Source organism: Pygoscelis adeliae, unplaced genomic scaffold (assembly GCF_000699105.1).
Source record: "Pygoscelis adeliae isolate BGI_AS28 unplaced genomic scaffold, ASM69910v1 Scaffold38, whole genome shotgun sequence".
NCBI lineage: Eukaryota > Metazoa > Chordata > Aves > Sphenisciformes > Spheniscidae > Pygoscelis > Pygoscelis adeliae.
The window spans coordinates 10,672,556-10,688,873 of record NW_008825614.1 but is presented as its reverse complement, the minus strand read 5'-3'; the positions used below and the strand labels follow the sequence as shown (position 1 = coordinate 10,688,873).

The 16,318-nt window shown below is 52.2% G+C and overlaps 1 protein-coding gene across 2 annotated transcripts in view; it reads right to left on the bottom strand.

Moving 5' to 3' along the window:
- Positions 1 to 1,207: 1,207 nt before the first annotated feature.
- The window catches only part of SLC6A13 (solute carrier family 6 (neurotransmitter transporter), member 13), a 32,087-nt gene continuing 16,976 nt past the window's right edge, over positions 1,208 to 16,318 (bottom strand). For both annotated transcript variants that reach the window (XM_009332898.1, XM_009332899.1), the window contains 8 exons: positions 9,097 to 9,200; positions 6,147 to 6,271; positions 5,444 to 5,556; positions 5,168 to 5,305; positions 3,922 to 4,024; positions 3,127 to 3,227; positions 2,494 to 2,664; positions 1,208 to 1,327 (listed from right to left, as the gene is read on the bottom strand). In XM_009332898.1, coding sequence (XP_009331173.1) covers positions 1,208 to 1,327; positions 2,494 to 2,664; positions 3,127 to 3,227; positions 3,922 to 4,024; positions 5,168 to 5,305; positions 5,444 to 5,556; positions 6,147 to 6,271; positions 9,097 to 9,200 — 975 coding nt within the window. The remainder of the gene's footprint in view (positions 1,328 to 2,493; positions 2,665 to 3,126; positions 3,228 to 3,921; positions 4,025 to 5,167; positions 5,306 to 5,443; positions 5,557 to 6,146; positions 6,272 to 9,096; positions 9,201 to 16,318) is intronic.

The following is a 16,318-nucleotide window of genomic DNA, read 5'->3' as shown; positions in this document are numbered from 1 at the left end:
TAATGGCGTGGATTGCTTTAATTTGCGCCTTCCTCTCCCCGCGGCACCAGAAGCCTTGGCCGTAGCGCGGTGCCCAGCGGTGTCCATGTGCGCTTCGGGAAGCTCAGCACCTCCGGCTGCTCGCTCAGCTCCGCCCGGGCTCCAGCTTCCTCAGGGTTTCCTGGGAGCCATCCAGCTTCCCGGGGTTACATGTCCTCTGGCTGCCCTCCTCGGATGCTGGTGCCACAGAGCTTAAAACACAAGCTCTTTGATTTTGGTTTTTTTTTTTACCCAGACAGCCTGGAAATGAGGGACCTTGTTTGTTGACATAACACGCAGATCCCGCTTCAACCATGCGGCCCTTCTTCCATATGCAGGAAAACCAAAATGACTGGCCCTAGAGCACCTGGAAGGCAGTCAGTACAAAAAAAGACATAGACCCGCAGAGAGGAGGGAGAGTTTCCCATGATCCTTCACTTGCACAAAGAAAACGCAAACCCACGCGCTTCTCTCAGACCCTGGGAATAGCCTAGTGACTCATCAGCCAGATGACTCTTTTGGCTGGGAGCTGGCAATGCTCCAGCAGAAGATGGCATTGCGCTCTCCACTTCACCTAGGTACCCCAGGCCTACCACTTACGGGGGTCTCCGAACCGGTGTTCCCTGTTTTCCTTCCTACCCCAACCAAGCTTCCTCTCCTCTGGCCACCCTCCCCTACCGATGTGCCAGTGCAACAGAGATCCAGACCTGAATGCCCAGCACAGCTCCGCTAACACACATCCCACCTAACGTGCTGTGAGCAAGGGATGCTGGTGAGACAAAACTGAGACAGAGCGAGTCTAGAGGGGAAAAACAAGGATTTAATGGAATGAATGGAGAAACTCCCAAAGTCCACACTGGAGCCACACCTCTGAGACTCTCTGACACTCTCCACTCCAGGATCAGTCCTTCCTTTCTGTCCACCAGAAGGCTAGGGATGCTCAGGAATACTGGTGCTTGATCTGCCCCTTCAGAGCCCTCTCCAGAGAGAGGATTAAGGTGCATTGCTAACTCCACGCAGACCATTTCCACAACAGCCTCTTCCTCAGCCCTTCAAATCTTCCGGGGAAGGGAGCTCAGCCAAGAAATCCCTCTCTCCTTGGCGAGTGAAGAATCCTTGTGTTATCCAACAGGTGGTAAAGGCTGTATAGAAACCATCCTGGGGGGAGAGAGGGAGAGCCACACTGGTCCTAGCAATGAGATTCGAGCTCTGTCAGCATCAGGAGGCCAGCTCTGGTGGAGGGAAGAGGCTGTCCCGTGCCCGGCATGGAAGGCAATTCCTCAAGTGGGCAGGTGAGTTGGCGGAGCCTCTGGAAGGCAAAGGCAGGCATTGAACACAGCCGCAATGACAAAAGGTGACCTGGGCCCTCCCCTTCCAGTCATGGGTATCATTCAGCGAGCCAGGCAGGGCTGCAGGTCTGGTCCCTAAATGCCAGAGGTGTCCCAAATTAGGACAGTCAGCACTTCAGAGACCAAGGGGATAAACTCATCTTTGAACTGCTTGTCCCAAGACAAGCACTGAGCACATGAGAGACCCAAGACACGGTAGGAAAGCTCTGTCCTCTTTTTGCTCCAGGCCAGGGCTAGAAAGCAGTCCAAAGAAAGGCTGGTGCCCAAGTACCTCCAGGTTATCCCCTCCATCAGCACAGACTGCAGAGGGACAGCCTGTGCTCACGGGTTTGGCTTTAACTGGGACAGCAAGGGCTACCCTCTACGTCATGAGCGTGGCCCTTGCCATGCTCCTGCAGCTGTGCCCGCTCCCCACTGTCTGTGCTGGACACAGGGGTCAGGGCCCATTGCTGTCACAACCTGTTCTTGAGCACTTGTGGGAGGCAGAGAATGGGTGGGATCCTGGGCGTTCAGGACTGTCTGTGAAACCTCCCTCTGAAACCACGAGCCATGGCGGGGATGGGATGCCTGTCTGGAGCAAGGTCAGGTTTTCCAGGTCACTGCCCTCTCAGTGCACAACCGGGGCAGCCAGCAATGGGTCACAACAGCTCCAGGAGCTGGGCAGGCCCAGGGCACTGAGGCTGCGATGGAAACTCCAAACTCCCAATGATCCTATCCCTATAGCCTCAGCATAGACTGGGGAACTCATCTGCCCACAACACGCATGGAATCTGGAGCTTTCTCAGAGCAAGTCCCCAAGCTTCAGTCAAGGGCAGCCTCCAAACTGACTCGAGGCACTGGAGATCATCTTTATCCTCTCCATCTAATGAACTTTTTCCTAATGGTGTTTGCAAAGAGACAGAAGCAATAAACAAAGGGTGCCAAGAGGCAACAGCCAGCTTGGAGCAGCCCTCCAGCCAGGCAGAACTTAATAAAACCAACAGTCAGCTATAGCAATGGACTCATACAATCGATTTATTCTAGGCTTCCTGCTATTTAACCTGCAACACGCAAATGATCCCCCTGCAAGGCTGGATTTCAACACAGAAGCACAGCCCATGCCCTGATCCCAGAGCACCAGCCTCACCTCTCTGAGGGAGCCTTTGATGGTGGAGAGTTTGTAGATGATCCAGAGAGGGATGCACACCATGGAGGAGAGGGCCAGCAGCCAGCCCAGGGTGTCTCCCCACCACGGGTACACGTACTTCTTGTTGTAGGTCAGCGGGGTGTATTTGATTAGAGAAAACAGGAAGGTTGCCTGGCAAGGTGGAAGAGACCAAGAGAAAAAGAGCAAGAAAAACCAAGAGAAGAAGAGCAAGAAAATCAACACCATTAGCCAAGAGAGGTCTTCCTGGTGAGTCCACACCTGCACAGAGTCTCGTGGTAAAAAAGAGCTCCCCAGGACAGCAACAGAGGAGACACCAGTCAAGCAAGCTTGGCTGGGACAGCCCCCATGTGCAGCACTGGGCACAGCAGCAAGGAGCTCGCCCCACCAGCAGACACCTCTATCACTGCCGAGCCTGGCCCCTCTCCCCATTGTTTAGCCCCATGCCTGGCCCCCAAAGCCACAAACACACAGAACAACAGGCTCCCATAGTACAGGCCACATAACTCCCTATACATATGAACATCCCTCTGTATATATGTAGGTATCTATATCTCAGAGGCACCAGCTCTGCCCATCTTCCTCCCCACAGCTCCTCTTCCTGTGGGCCCTCACCATGCAAACCGCCGGCGTGATGAAAAGCCAGCAGTATTTGATGATGGGCCATGGCCGGTAGCCGATCATATCTTCAATATTATCGTAGAAACGCTCGGCACCTGCGGAAGAGGGGAAGGATGCCTCGCTGGTACCAGGGAAGGAGGGCAGCAGGGTCTGCATGTCCAGGGTCCTGCTTCAGCACTGTTTGGGCGCTCCCCAGATGATGAGGCAGTAACCTCAGCATAGCCAACAGCCCCATCGGGGAGCTCGCCAAGAGTGTGGCCAGCTTCAGTCTTTGTCCTGGACTAACATCCTCTCACTCCAGAACAGCCCAGTGGGTCAGCAGGGCCAGCCCCTCAGCTGGCATCTCCCAGGCTAGGACCTGAACCCAGGCTGGGACCTGAACCCAGGTTGGGACCTGAACCCAGGTTGGGACCTGAACCCAGGTTTTACCCATCCCTTGTGAACATCAAGGCTGAGAGAGGGCTTTCAAAAATGTTTGAGGGCCTCAAGACTCCTCTATACTCATGTTGGGAAAGGATTTCCCAGCCAGCTCCAAGTCCCCAAGGAAGGAGGGCCTCAAAAGCAGGGGCACATAGGAACATGCTGGGGATATCTGCCAAGCAGATCCCCCAGGGTGTTGCTGTGAGGAAGCCCCCACTACCCGAGTCTACGGGCACCAAAGCAAGGGTTTAGAGGTCTGCCTTGCACTGCGAAGCGAATGCCAAGAGAAGCTATGGACCAGCATTTTTAGGATGGACCAAGCGAGAGCCTGAGAGACCAGAGCTGGGGACCCCCCTGGTTCATACTCACCATAGACCCAGGCGACGCAAAGAGTCTCGAAGATGGCCACAAAGAGCAGGCACATGCCACTGGCAGCATAGTAATCAAAGAGCTGGAAGACATACATCCCACCCTGGGAAGGGCCAAGAGGGCAGCGAGGCGAGGTGGGGAGGGAGAGAGGGGAGAGGAATCAGGCACAGGCGAAGAACTCCAGCCAGAGCAGGAAACAAACTCAACATCTTCCCCAGAGATGGAGGCACCTTCCTCTTTCTGGGTCATGGTTTTAGCCAATAGCAAAGGCCATGTCCCTTGTGCTCAAGGCCTGATGGGGACATGAAGCAGCCCTGCTCTCGGGAGTCTCTGCAACACTTCATTCCAGGGCAGGGCAGGGGAGGGCAAGTGACTGCCAAGGATCGCGGGGAAATTTTAGGACAAGGTAAAAACAAAGTAACTCTTGTATCTGGAAGTGAGGGTGGAAACCCCCTTCAGAGACACAATGCATCTGATTTACTTCAGCCTCCTAATTTGCCCAGGGAAGTAACAGTGCCTGCAGTTTTGCAAGTACCTGTTGCTGTGGGCCCAGAGGCTGGCACCCTGGCTGTTTCACTGCCCAGGTCTGCAAGGCTGTCTACAAAATGGGCCTGCAGGTAAGTCCAGGCACGAAGCTGCAGGTGCAACATGGAAGGCAGCTTTTTCAAAATTATGCCCAAATGAAAACAGAAGATGCAAAGAGCATCGTGGCAGCATCAATCCCTACACACATACTGCTAGGAGGAGTTAAACGTTTTAAACCAGAACAGTTTAACTCCCAGCCAGTTAATCACAACAAGGGGAATATACAGGAAATCGGTGTAATAGATATGGGGCTCACTCAGGCCCACCAGATTTCCTTACACCAAGTGTTCATATAGCTCCATCCAGGAGGAAAGAGAAGAACAAAGGCACTCCCCTCACCATGAAACAGGCTACAGCTGTAAAGGTTTGGCTCATGTAAAGATAAATCTACAACCAAAATATGGGCTGTCCAGAGATCCAATTATCAGTCTTGGCAGGAGAGGTCTCAGGATTGCGATTGGCACAAGGGGTGAGGGCTGGAAGGGAAAATGCGAACATCATGGGGAGGAAGGCCAGCCTCCCCTAGGCACTGTGCAGCAGGATGGGGCTCACCAGCAAGTTCTCGGCCTCAGCAAGGACCCCACCACCTGCCAGGCCCCCCTCTGCCAGGGGAGCACTCAGACCCAGCAAGCACCGCGCAGGTGGTCTGAGCCCAAAATACCTCTGTGAGCATCACCAACCCAACCAGATAGGAGAGGACGGAAACCAGCAGGATGAGGGTCTCCCGGCGGTTCTTCTTGCGGAAGATGGTGGGGTACATGTCCACAAGAGCTGTGACGAGGCTCTCCACGCAGACAAACTGCAAAGAGCAGAGATCCCACCTCCATCAGCCCGTCCTGACCAGCCCCACTGCCCCCCACTCAGCCAAGTTCAAGCCTGTCCCAAAGGGACGGTGGCTTTTGTCTGGCAAGGAATCACCCTGCACCTGTGCCTTTACCTGGCTGTCCAGTCCCAGCAAAACAACCATCAGGAAGAAGAAGCATGCCCAGAGCGGGGAGAAGGGCAGCATGACTACAGCCCGAGGGTAGGCGATGAATGCCAGGCCAGGCCCTGCGGGGAGAAGGGCTTTCAGAGCGGGCAGCAGCATGGCAGCAGCAGCGGCACAGCACAGCTGATGCAGACCCGCCTGAGGCAGCTACCCGGCCAAGGCACAGCCCGCAGCCATGCAGCCTCTCACTCCAGTTATACCAGCACTGTGCATGAAACCCAGGCTTCTCGAGGGGTAGAGGAGCCCAGCAGGAAGGGAGGGAAAGGGGACACAGCAAGCTCCAGCTGCATGGCCGTCACGAGGGCTGGGAGCCAGGGAAAGCCTCTGAGCCCAGGGGAGCACAGCATAAGCCTGGGCATATGCCATGCAGGCACCTCACCCCCCACCGAGAGACAGCAGCTGCCTAACCCTAACCCTTATCGGCAGCTTATATTGACCTCAAGACATGGCCATTGCATCTTAACATTTCATGAGCGTGCATTTGTTTCTCCCTGGTTTTTGGAGGCAGAAATCAGAGCTGCCCGCCAGGATGGGAACCTGCGGTTGCAACACTGTTTGCCCCAGGGTGGGTATCCTGTGGGCATGCTCCCCTTGCTGAGGGGGCCCAAACGGCAGCACCCCCACGGCCTTGTCCCACCACAGCCCCACTCACCTGACTCAGCCACGTCAGCGATGGGCACGCCCTGCTCTGCCGCCATAAAGCCCAGGATGGAGAAGATGGCAAAGCCGGCCACGAAGCTGGTGCCGCTGTTGAGGAAGCAGAGGGCCACGCAGTCCCTGGGAGGAGGGGGCACAGCATCAGCCAGGTGGGGTTCCAGGTATGACCCCTACCCCATGGCAGCCCCCCGGGGCAGCACCCGCTCTCCCACCCCAGCCACTTGTGCCCACAGCAGGGCATCTCTCCCAGCACCCCCACAGCTCAGCTCAGCACCAGGAGCTGCACGAGGGTGCCCCAGGGTGGGCAAAACAGCAGGAGCCCCCGCAGGGAAAGCCTTTTCCAAGGACAACATAAAGATTCATTCCTCACCTAAGCTCGTGCTCATGAGAGAGTCTTGCTACACATCTAAATGCCTGACTTTTTTTTTCTTCCTCTCTCTCCCCTGGTCCCTCCTTGTAGCAGAGAGTACAAGAGATTATTTTGTCTGAGAAGGGGGCATGTTTTTTTTCCTTAATAGATTCCTCAGATCAGTTAAAATGTTCTTGGTTCTCAGCACTACTAGATATCTCCTGGTCCTCACATTATGAGAAAAAGATGAACAGAGCCATCCGATTTATTTTCTCTCATCTATTCCCTTTTGTCTCTGTTTCATCTCATTCGCATCCATCTGCTCTTAAACTCTTATCTATCCAATTCCTTTTCACACTCCAGTCTCCCTAGTCCTCTTGTGACTGCAACCCTGGGGACAACAATAACATCTGCAGCATCTTTCCGAGATATTCTGAACCAAACTGAATGCACCCCTTCTGGCATTTCATGGTCCGCTCTGACTTAATTAAATGTTACTCTGCAAATCCAGTGTGATTTTCTGTATCACTCTTTAGGTATCTAGCATTCTGGGGGCTTCATGCTCCTCCCTGCACATTAGCTAGATCTATTCAAGGTCTGCAACCATTTCTAGAGAGAAAGCATAGTTCACACAGAGCTCCTACGCCATACAAATTCAGATTATTCCTTCCAAACCACAGCTCTTTGCGTCGTTAAGGACTGCACAGCACCTAGCACCATTGCTCTGCCTTTGCACTTGCTTTCTGGGGCAGGAGAGACTGAAAGAGGCCTGCAGGGTGAGTCCCCATGAATATCCCCCCTGATAAGGAGGGTCACACTCCACCAAGCTCAGCTAACCCAGTGGGAAGCCCATGCCAGAACCTTGTTTCTCTGGTTGCAATAAACTGCCTGCTCTCCACTCAAATTATATTCTCAGTCATTTTATACAAATTCCCATTTATTTCAAATAGTTCCTCTTCCTTCCCAGTGTTTCTCCCTCTTTCCCCTGGATGTACGCATGACAGGTCAAACCCTCCTTGGAAAGGCATGGGCTGGGAGGTGTTCTCCAGTCACCCGGCAGGTGGGAAGAGGTGTCATTGTGGAGGGTAACATGCAGGCAATGGCCAGAGCAAAGAGGTGTCTCCAGATTTTCACCTGAAAAGGAGCCAGGGAGCACTGATCTCTCTTACAGTCCCAGAAAATGCCGTTTGGTGCCATCTTGGACTGCTGCCATATGAACGATGGTCCCTCCTGCCCACATCCTTTTCTTTTCCCAGGTCACCAAAGGTTACACCTGGCCTAGGATACCTGAGTGGGGCACCATGCTGGTGTCCGTCTGCCCTGTTAAAGCCTGGTCCTGTCTCCCTGTGCAAACCAACGTTGCAGAGAACAGGACCGACCCATTAAAACTGGGTCCATGCCTGGGAACAGACTGGTGAGATGTTTAACACCGAAACTAAGAACAATTTCCCTAGCAAAGCCAAATAGCATAAAGGGTTTGTGTGCAAACAGACATTTCTCCCCTTTCTATAGTGTCTCCCAGCTGCAGTTACAGAAGCTTTTTACAACCTTGCTGCTAAGGATTGTAACATGCATATCCATGTTACACATCCAGACTGGAGATGCAGAGGGGTAATGCCCAAGGACATGCAGCAGGCCACAACCAGATCTGTTATCTCTTCTTTTCCCACAGCTTTTTTTCTCAAAACTGCATCTGGGAGAAGGGACATGAAAAGGAAGAGGAGTCTAAGCCCAGCTGCTGTCGGAGAGGCATCCCTACAGCAGCGGTGAACTTCTAAAGTGAAGAGAGAGAAAGATCCCAAGACCATGTAGCTGTTTGGTCCGCCTGGACCTTTCACAGCAATGACAACAAAAGTTGGAGAGAGAACCCACTGTGAGGAGCAACACAGCCAGCAGAGAAAGTGTGGGAAGGGAGGCGGCAGCTTTTACAACTTGCACTAGCCTTTTACCCCTGGGGATGCAGCTCCAGACACTGGATTCATTTACAGCGAAATGAGTTTATTTTCACCTGACCACTTCAACTTGACAGCCTGATTGAATCTGTCAGCTTGGCCCATCTCTGTTCAAGGGCAGTCCAGCACAGGGAGAGTATGCAAGAAGCAGAAGTCCTATCTGCGGGTTTGCATGTAGACCATAGACAGCACATAGGAACTCAGAGCACCGACAACTGTGCAAGACACTAGGTCCAAATGTACCTAGGAAGGATAAAGGCAAAGGTGAAAGGACTGCAGTCTAGAGCCATTAGACCTCACAGCTCTGCTTCCCCTATGGCTATTCATGCACCCATGTAATAGGGGAGGTTGTGGTGTGGGCTGGGGTCACAAAGCTAGTGTAGAGAATCTGACTTTGTTGGGTCTCAGCTGGTGTGGAAGAGGGGATTTGTCATCCATGACACGGACAGAAAGTTCCCTTGGGTAGGAAGCACAGAGAGCTGGATTTGGGGAGAAAACCTGGACAAAGTTTTCTTACACCTTAAGTAGAAACAGAAAACGTGACACTTCCAAAGGCCAGTAGCCTCCAGCGGTTCACCAGCCTATGTGCACTGATGTTCAGGGAGAGGGGAAGGCTCTAGGCAGCAGAGCCATGCTCCAGTTACCTGTAGCAGTTGTTATGGTATTTGTTGTAGCTGCCCAGAGCTGTCAGGCATCCCAGACAAATTGCATACGAAAAGAAGATTTGAGTGCCTGCATCCATCCAGACCTGCAAGGGAGATGCAAAGACAGGTGAGAAGACAAGGGCAGCACAGAGCGCAGACACTGCACCGATGCAAAGAGGCAGAGCCCCAGGGACTGCCGTAATCAGCAGAAAGGCCAGTGATCAGGAGATCAGCAACATCCAGCATTTAGACAAGCCTTTTCTAGGGGCAGGCTATATAGTGCCAGGAATTACAGTGCTCAGCGAGGCACCCAGGGGGTGCTAAGAGTGCCAGGGGGAAGGGATGCAATGGGAGCCTTGCAAACCCACAGCAGGTATAGCTCTTCATCATCATCTCCTTCTTCCTTGGACAAACCTGCAGAATCCTGTGACTCCGCAGAGCCTCCCAGAAGCAAGAGACCAAATGAACACTTTCCATGAGAGCTGAAAGAGCCCTCTGCTAGCAGAGGAGGGGGGCAAGCCTGGTCTCCCACTGGGCAGCACAGGTACATACAGCTTCTGGTGGTGGCCCTTCTCTCCAAGACCTAATTTAAAGGCTCCAAAACTTAAAAGAAAATTAACTGGGGAGGAAAGGAGTACTAGAAATAAACAGAGTTGTTTGCAAAAGACAGCTCCTAAAAGAAAATACAAGAACGTTGTTAGTCCCACGAGGCGCCTTTGAACTCCGCTTCACTCTCACTGTCAGTAACATGTCCCAGTGCTCCCAGGCTGACATTTGTCAATGCCAAATTTGATCTGAAAGCCTAGCTGTGTGCAGTCACCAATGCAACCACTGCCACTGCCTTCTGCAGAGAACAGCAAAAGCAGGTACCAACACTGAAGAATGAAGCAATGACAAAGATTATTAATTAAACCCTCTGTTTTCTAAGATCTTTCTTCCTAAGGGGTTTATAAAATAGAGATAAGACAATCATTCAACCAATGCTGAAGGGCAGCCACATTCTAGAGACAAAAAAGAAGCTAGTTAGGAAATAAAAGCAGAAGAAAAGTATTACTGGGACAACTTTAGTGAGAGAAGCCTCCATTTGGCGATACCCTCCTTCCCCAGAGTAGCAGTGCTGGTGAGCCCTCAGACAAACACCAGCCTTGCCCCAGGATCCCCTCTGAGAAGAACAGAAGTCAATGGAACGCACCACAGTGGTTTTGATGACTCCGAATCACACCTTTACCTGTCAGCCAAGACCTCATGTCCTGCGCACCTGCCCAACCGCCCCTGTTGCTCAGGCCACCCTCACCAATGCATGGTTCTGCCTTTCCTCGTCCATACTGGCCAAAGAGCAATCTTGTGGCGAAAGGTTTTGTTTCGTATTTACTACTTCTCCTTCCTGGGCTGATGGGCCTTACGAAGGGACGTTACGATCCCATTAGCTGTGGTTTTCTGGAGGAAATTCTGTTTTTAGCTCAAGGGACAGCTGCACAGAACGAATCGTCTCCCTGCCTGCTGCTGCAAGACCCAGCAGCACAGTCCTCAGGGAGAGAAAGCAAAGCGCTGCTAGGGCTAGATTTGGTGAAACTGCTCTCCCTGACTGTCCTGCAAGCAACTCTGCTAACGCTCAGCCCCACCACCTTCTCTTCGGTCCCTGGAAACCCTGTTCACAACTTCACAGGGAGTCAGATCAAATCCCTGATTTGTAGAATGGGAAGGGAGAGACGATGAGGTGGGACTAGGACAGCTAGCTCAAGGCACTGGGACATTTAAAAAGTAATTGACCTTGGTGTATTTTACTCTTTTTGGAGGATCTGCGTGGGGAGGTGGGTTTAGAGAGCAGAGTATTAGTTAATTTTTGCATTTCAAAAAGATTAGAAAAAAATTAAAGCCCTTTTTATAATTGATTCCTAAAGCATCACTGTGCTTGTGGGCAGTAAGGCGACAGCCTTCACTTTTCAGCTACTTCTTAGGCACAACAAGGCATTGAGGTGAGCTCGACCAGCTGACACCTTTGCATCAATAATTTAAGCATCTTTGCACAGATCGGGGTGAAATGTTTTGTTAGGTTTGCATTTTATTTTGCTGTTCATTGCTAGAGCTTTGGTTTTTCATCAGATTTAGGCTTGAACCACACCTTCTCGTGGCTTTTGGAGCCCTTGTAGTTCAATCTGTCAAGATAACAAGACTTTTGCCACCAAACTGCCTACTCCACACTTGCCATAACATTGGGCCCAGTTGACAAATTTCAACCAGATTAACAGTTGGTAGAAACCTCAAGGATATCAACTACCTATGAATTTCACAACAGTCAGGGAAAAGGAAAAAGACAGGAACTCAGTGTCCCCACTGAGCAGAAAGCTACAGGGAGGAAGAGTCAACCTGTGTTAAATATCAGATAAATCACACAAGATATGAGAAATATCCCAGGGGCAGGAAAAGAACCGGTGCTTTACCAGGCATGGTAGAAGCCAAATATCAAGACACCAAGCTTCATTACCTCTGTGGCTTATGAAGTGGCTCATTTCTAAAACCCAGTGATACCCTTGACTGTGTAGCAGAGACCAGCATGGGATCTGTGGGCTCCCCGCTCCACTGCCTGCTCTGCCCAACACAACACCCATGGGGTGCACACTGGGCTGTTTGGGAGCCTAGCCCCAAAGGGATGTCTTTAAGGAATACAGGACCTGCCTTAGCATATGCTCCCATTTGAAGCAAGGCAGCCCGTGGCTGAAACTGTAAGTAAAGCTAAGCTTGGCTTGCAGAGCTTATGATCCTACTTAGTCAGCATGACTGTGAGCACCAGCTCGGGCTGCATGCACTTTATTTCCCATTTTAAAACGTTACTGCAGCTCTTGGGCCAAAGACCAAGCCACCTTTGTGTCCTTCCCAGCCCCCTGGCAGTTCCCAAATTGCTTGGGGGTCAATGGACTGCAACAAGACTGATGCCGTGGGTGCTCCTGACCTACTAGTGATGGAGCTGAGCAGCGGCAGCAAGTCCCAGGACTGCAGGATCACTGGGATCGGAAGGGGCCTCAGCCCGTCTGTGGTCCAGCCTCCTCCTCAAGCCCCTCATGAGAAGCACCGCTGCCCACCCGGCCCCGTGGGCTCACAGGGGCTACACAGACCACTCACTTCAGAAAACAGCAACCCAAATCTTCCCTCCCCAACCTGCTGCTTGTGCTCATTTCTCTCCCTGCAGTGACTCGGAGGAATGTTTTTTTCAGCTCTTCCAAGACCCCCCCTTTCCCTCCTGTGCTGCTGATCAACAGCCTCTCATTATTTTAATATTTCCACTCTGACTAAAGGGACTCGCTGGGGTCAGGCAGGGCTCTTTCCCCTGCAGATAAAAGGGTGCTGCTGTTCTCTGGCTGCTGCTCCCAAAGAGACTGGTAAAGTTTATCCTGTTCAGATTTCGCTGGCACATTGGCAGCATGGGTATTTTGATTTGATTGTTGTCTGCAGTTTTCTAAGCCATCCAGTTTATTTAATTCATAATTCAATTGCCTTGAACATGTTGTTTACTCCAGTTTGTAATAACCTCCTACTCTCTGTTTTTAGCCAAAGCCTTCACACCTGAGCTGCAGTTATCCAAGATGGTTATGGCCTATAAGAGGACATATTCCTTCACTCCTTAATTTTCTCAGCAATATTCGCTTTATTACATGAGCTGGAATTTAATAGCCCACTGTACCGAAACAGATCCTTCCTTAGGAAGATCTCAAAGCACTTACAAAAGTAACAGTAAAGACCATTTTCGAGTAAAATGCTATTGAACCCCAGTGCATGTCATACATCAAATACAGGTGCCATGCTGAGAAGCGCCGAACTGTCCCCATCAGCAAGCAGAGATGATACAGCACGGAGAGGGTACGTGCTGCATGGAGGGTCACACTCGGCATAATGCAGAGCAGAGAGCAAAAACCACCCAAGTCTTGAGCTGCAGTTCAACCAGCATTTCTTTCGCACCCAGCACCACAGTTCACAGTTCAGCCTGTGGCGCTGGTGCTACCCACCAGACACCTGCTGCACCATGCAAACACATCGCTTCAGCCCAGCTTTAAAAGGGGAGAGATCTCGATTCCTAAGATTTCACCTCAAGACGCCCAGGGCACCATTTCCAGATTATTGCCTTTCGCCCTTCATTCGGGACTGGGCTACAGGCCCCAGCCTAAAGAGCCAGTCCACGTACCGCAGCACCGCAACGGCGCAGGGCTGTGCGGCCCTGGGGCCCTGCTGCAAAGAGCCCACAGCCATGCTGCACAGCCCAGGCCAATGCTTTCCCTCGTCCTCATTTACCCCAGGAAAGACGAGGCAGGGAACGAGCCACTGACATTTCCATAAAACGTTCCTGGTCCTTCTGCCCACCCTACGCCCAGCCAAGCATCATGTTCCCAGCCCCAAGCCCCAGCAGCTTGGAAAGTACATCCTCAGGCTCCTTAGGAATCAGGGATGGGGTCTTTGTTCCCCAGTTAACCTCCCTGTGCTGGCACTCAAGGCCCCTGCAATGCCCCGCCAGTGAGCACTGACCGCAAGTAATCCCCACACCTTGGGGCACCTGCCGACCCACAGGGACATTTTACACCCGGGGAGCCCTCCCACTGCTGGGTTTCTTTAAACACCACAAGAAAACAAACAGGTTTCTGGTTCATCCTGAAGAGCACAACTGCCTGCCCCAGGGTGGTGCGGAGGGGCAAGAGATGCCCTGAGCGATGCTCCTTGCTGCCCGGGAAGCCAGGCTTTACGGTCCCCCTTGCTCCACTGTTTGCAGGCGGACAGAAAGACAGCCTTATTCCTTCCTGCTATGTCAGCGCTGAGATCAGACTCAGCAGGACTGCGCGGCCGCGGCTGGCTATCCACCCGGGTCCCACGCCGGCAGGGCTGGTGAGAGGCATGGGAGGAGGAGGAGGAGAAAGCCCCGCAAGGTAAATACAGCTGTGGTTCACCCCACGTGGATGCATTGCTCGGGCAAGGCAGAGAGGACACCAGCCCTGAGTCCCTCCAGCACACTGCGGGAGCTGCTAGCGCTCCCGCCCTGCTGCCCGGTACCTGCCCTCCACCCCCCCAGGCAAGGACATCAGCGGTGCCTGGGCTTGCAGACCCTCTGCAGACCCTCTGCCAGGGCTGGGGGGGCATGGGGCCCCAGGCCGGGGCACGAGGGTGCATGGCAGGAGCGAGCGCGGCATGCCAGTGGCAGCCCTCGGTGCCTGCATCCACGCACAGGCGCAGCGGGTCGCCCTCCGGCACGAAAACAAACATGCTCGCCTTCAGAAAGGAGAAGCGGGGGGCCAGCAACAGCACAAACTGAGTGCACGGGGTCAAGTTAAAGGCTTGCTGGGAAAAAAATAAATAAGGGGAACAAATAATATTTAGCAGGCCCACAGTCGCCCTCCCCTCTTGCTGGGAAGCAGCAGCTCTCGCTGGCCATGGAGCAGCAGCAGGAGGGGCCTGAATTTGGAGAGGATCTGGGGGCTCTGACCCCTTCCCCAGCGTGGCTACGGGGGCCGATGGTTAACCCAGCAGGTCACAGCCCTGCAAGATGCACGCACCTCCCGTCCTCCCTGTGGTGGCCCGAGGGGCTTATCCTCAGCACAGCCTCAGCAGCAAGAGTTACTCCGGTGCAAACTGTGAGCTGGACCCCGGCAGCCTCCCTTTCTGGCCACGGGCACAGCAGGCAGCCCCCCGAATTGCTGGGGGCATTTTCATCTCTTGCCTCCGCTTCCTGCCGCATCCATCAGGAAGCAGGAGCCTGTGGGGACTCTGCAGGGGCAAACTCTGCTCCAAAAAGCAACCTCCAGGGAAATGGGTGAAAGAAAATGAGAGGGACATAGGGAAGGTTATTTGAAAAGAGGGAGAGACAATGAGAAGCAGAGGCTGGATGAAAGTAATGCTCTGAATTTAGCTGTGCAGAGCAAGTCAGGGTGTCCCGGCACGGCACTGTGCAGGTTCGGGTGCCCGGTGCGGCGGTGGGGACTGCTTACGGGGTGTCTGCAGAGCTGCGGGTCTTCTGCTGGTCCTCGGCACTGCCAGAGCTTCCCTGCCCCCAGGAGCAGGGCACAGCCCCCCCCCGCTGGGGCCTTCGGCACGGCTGGGCTGGGTGGAAAGCAGGTCGTCATAGAAAGTTCTTCCTTTATATAAAGACTGGATAAAGTACAAGCACATACAGCAAGGTGGTGGGTTTTCTGGAAATTTCAAGAGGAAAACAGGAGTGGGAGGTTTTGAGAAACATTTGCTGCTTTTCCAGAGAGGGAAATGCTCAGAGGCTGCTGAACTTACTCCCTCTTCATTCTTACTCCCTAAACCTAATGAAATTTAGCTAAAATCGCTTGAAACTTGATAGCAGAGTGAAAGGAGATCATTACATTTCTTCTCTTTAAAGCAAACCCAAACACACTGCTGGCACTTTCTGCACCAAGCCCATCAGTCCTCTCTTTAAATCTGTCTATTAAAACGATGTCTGGTCATGGTATGAAAGCATCAAGCGACGGAGAGCCTGCCAGCACCTGAGAAAAGTTCTTCTAATGACACGTTTCCCACGCTTAAACCTTATTTCTACTCTGAATTCCTCTCGCTTCAGCTTCCCGCTAGTGGATCACACTGTGCATCCCTCTCCTTAATTACATCTGTAAATCCCTAGCGTTATCTACTGAAATAAACAATTGATAAAATTGCCACAAAGTTAATTGCAAAGGGCGGAGTGATCAAAAGCGGAAATGGTGAACAACCCCGAGACCCTCTTTCGGTTAAAACACAACCCACGCTATGAAATAAGCAGGAACCTTCTGGAGCACAGATAATGCAATCAAGGAGGGGGGAAAAAATTTGGGCCTAGTAATGGCTGGCATGCTAACATCATACTAAATATATACATCACACATACTAAATATTATACAAATAAAAAACAAACTACAGGGTTGCTTTTTTTGATTTCTTAGTCTGGGGGCATACAGTTCAAAATAAATTATTTCTTTGGCAGTTTTGCTGTTATCTGCTTGTATCTGAGCAGAACTGGACTTCATTATCCAAACCTTTTGTTTGGCAGTTTCTCTGTATAGTCTGATCTACCTATCATCAAATGCATTTTATTTACCGTTTTGATTATAAGCATTTCATAGATTTAGCAAATTAAGGAGCAGGAAGATTTAGGGCATTGTAGACTTCATGGCCAGAAGAGACCACCATCAATCAGCTACCTTAAGCTCTCATAGGCAGGACTTCCCAGTTCTGTCCAAGGTCA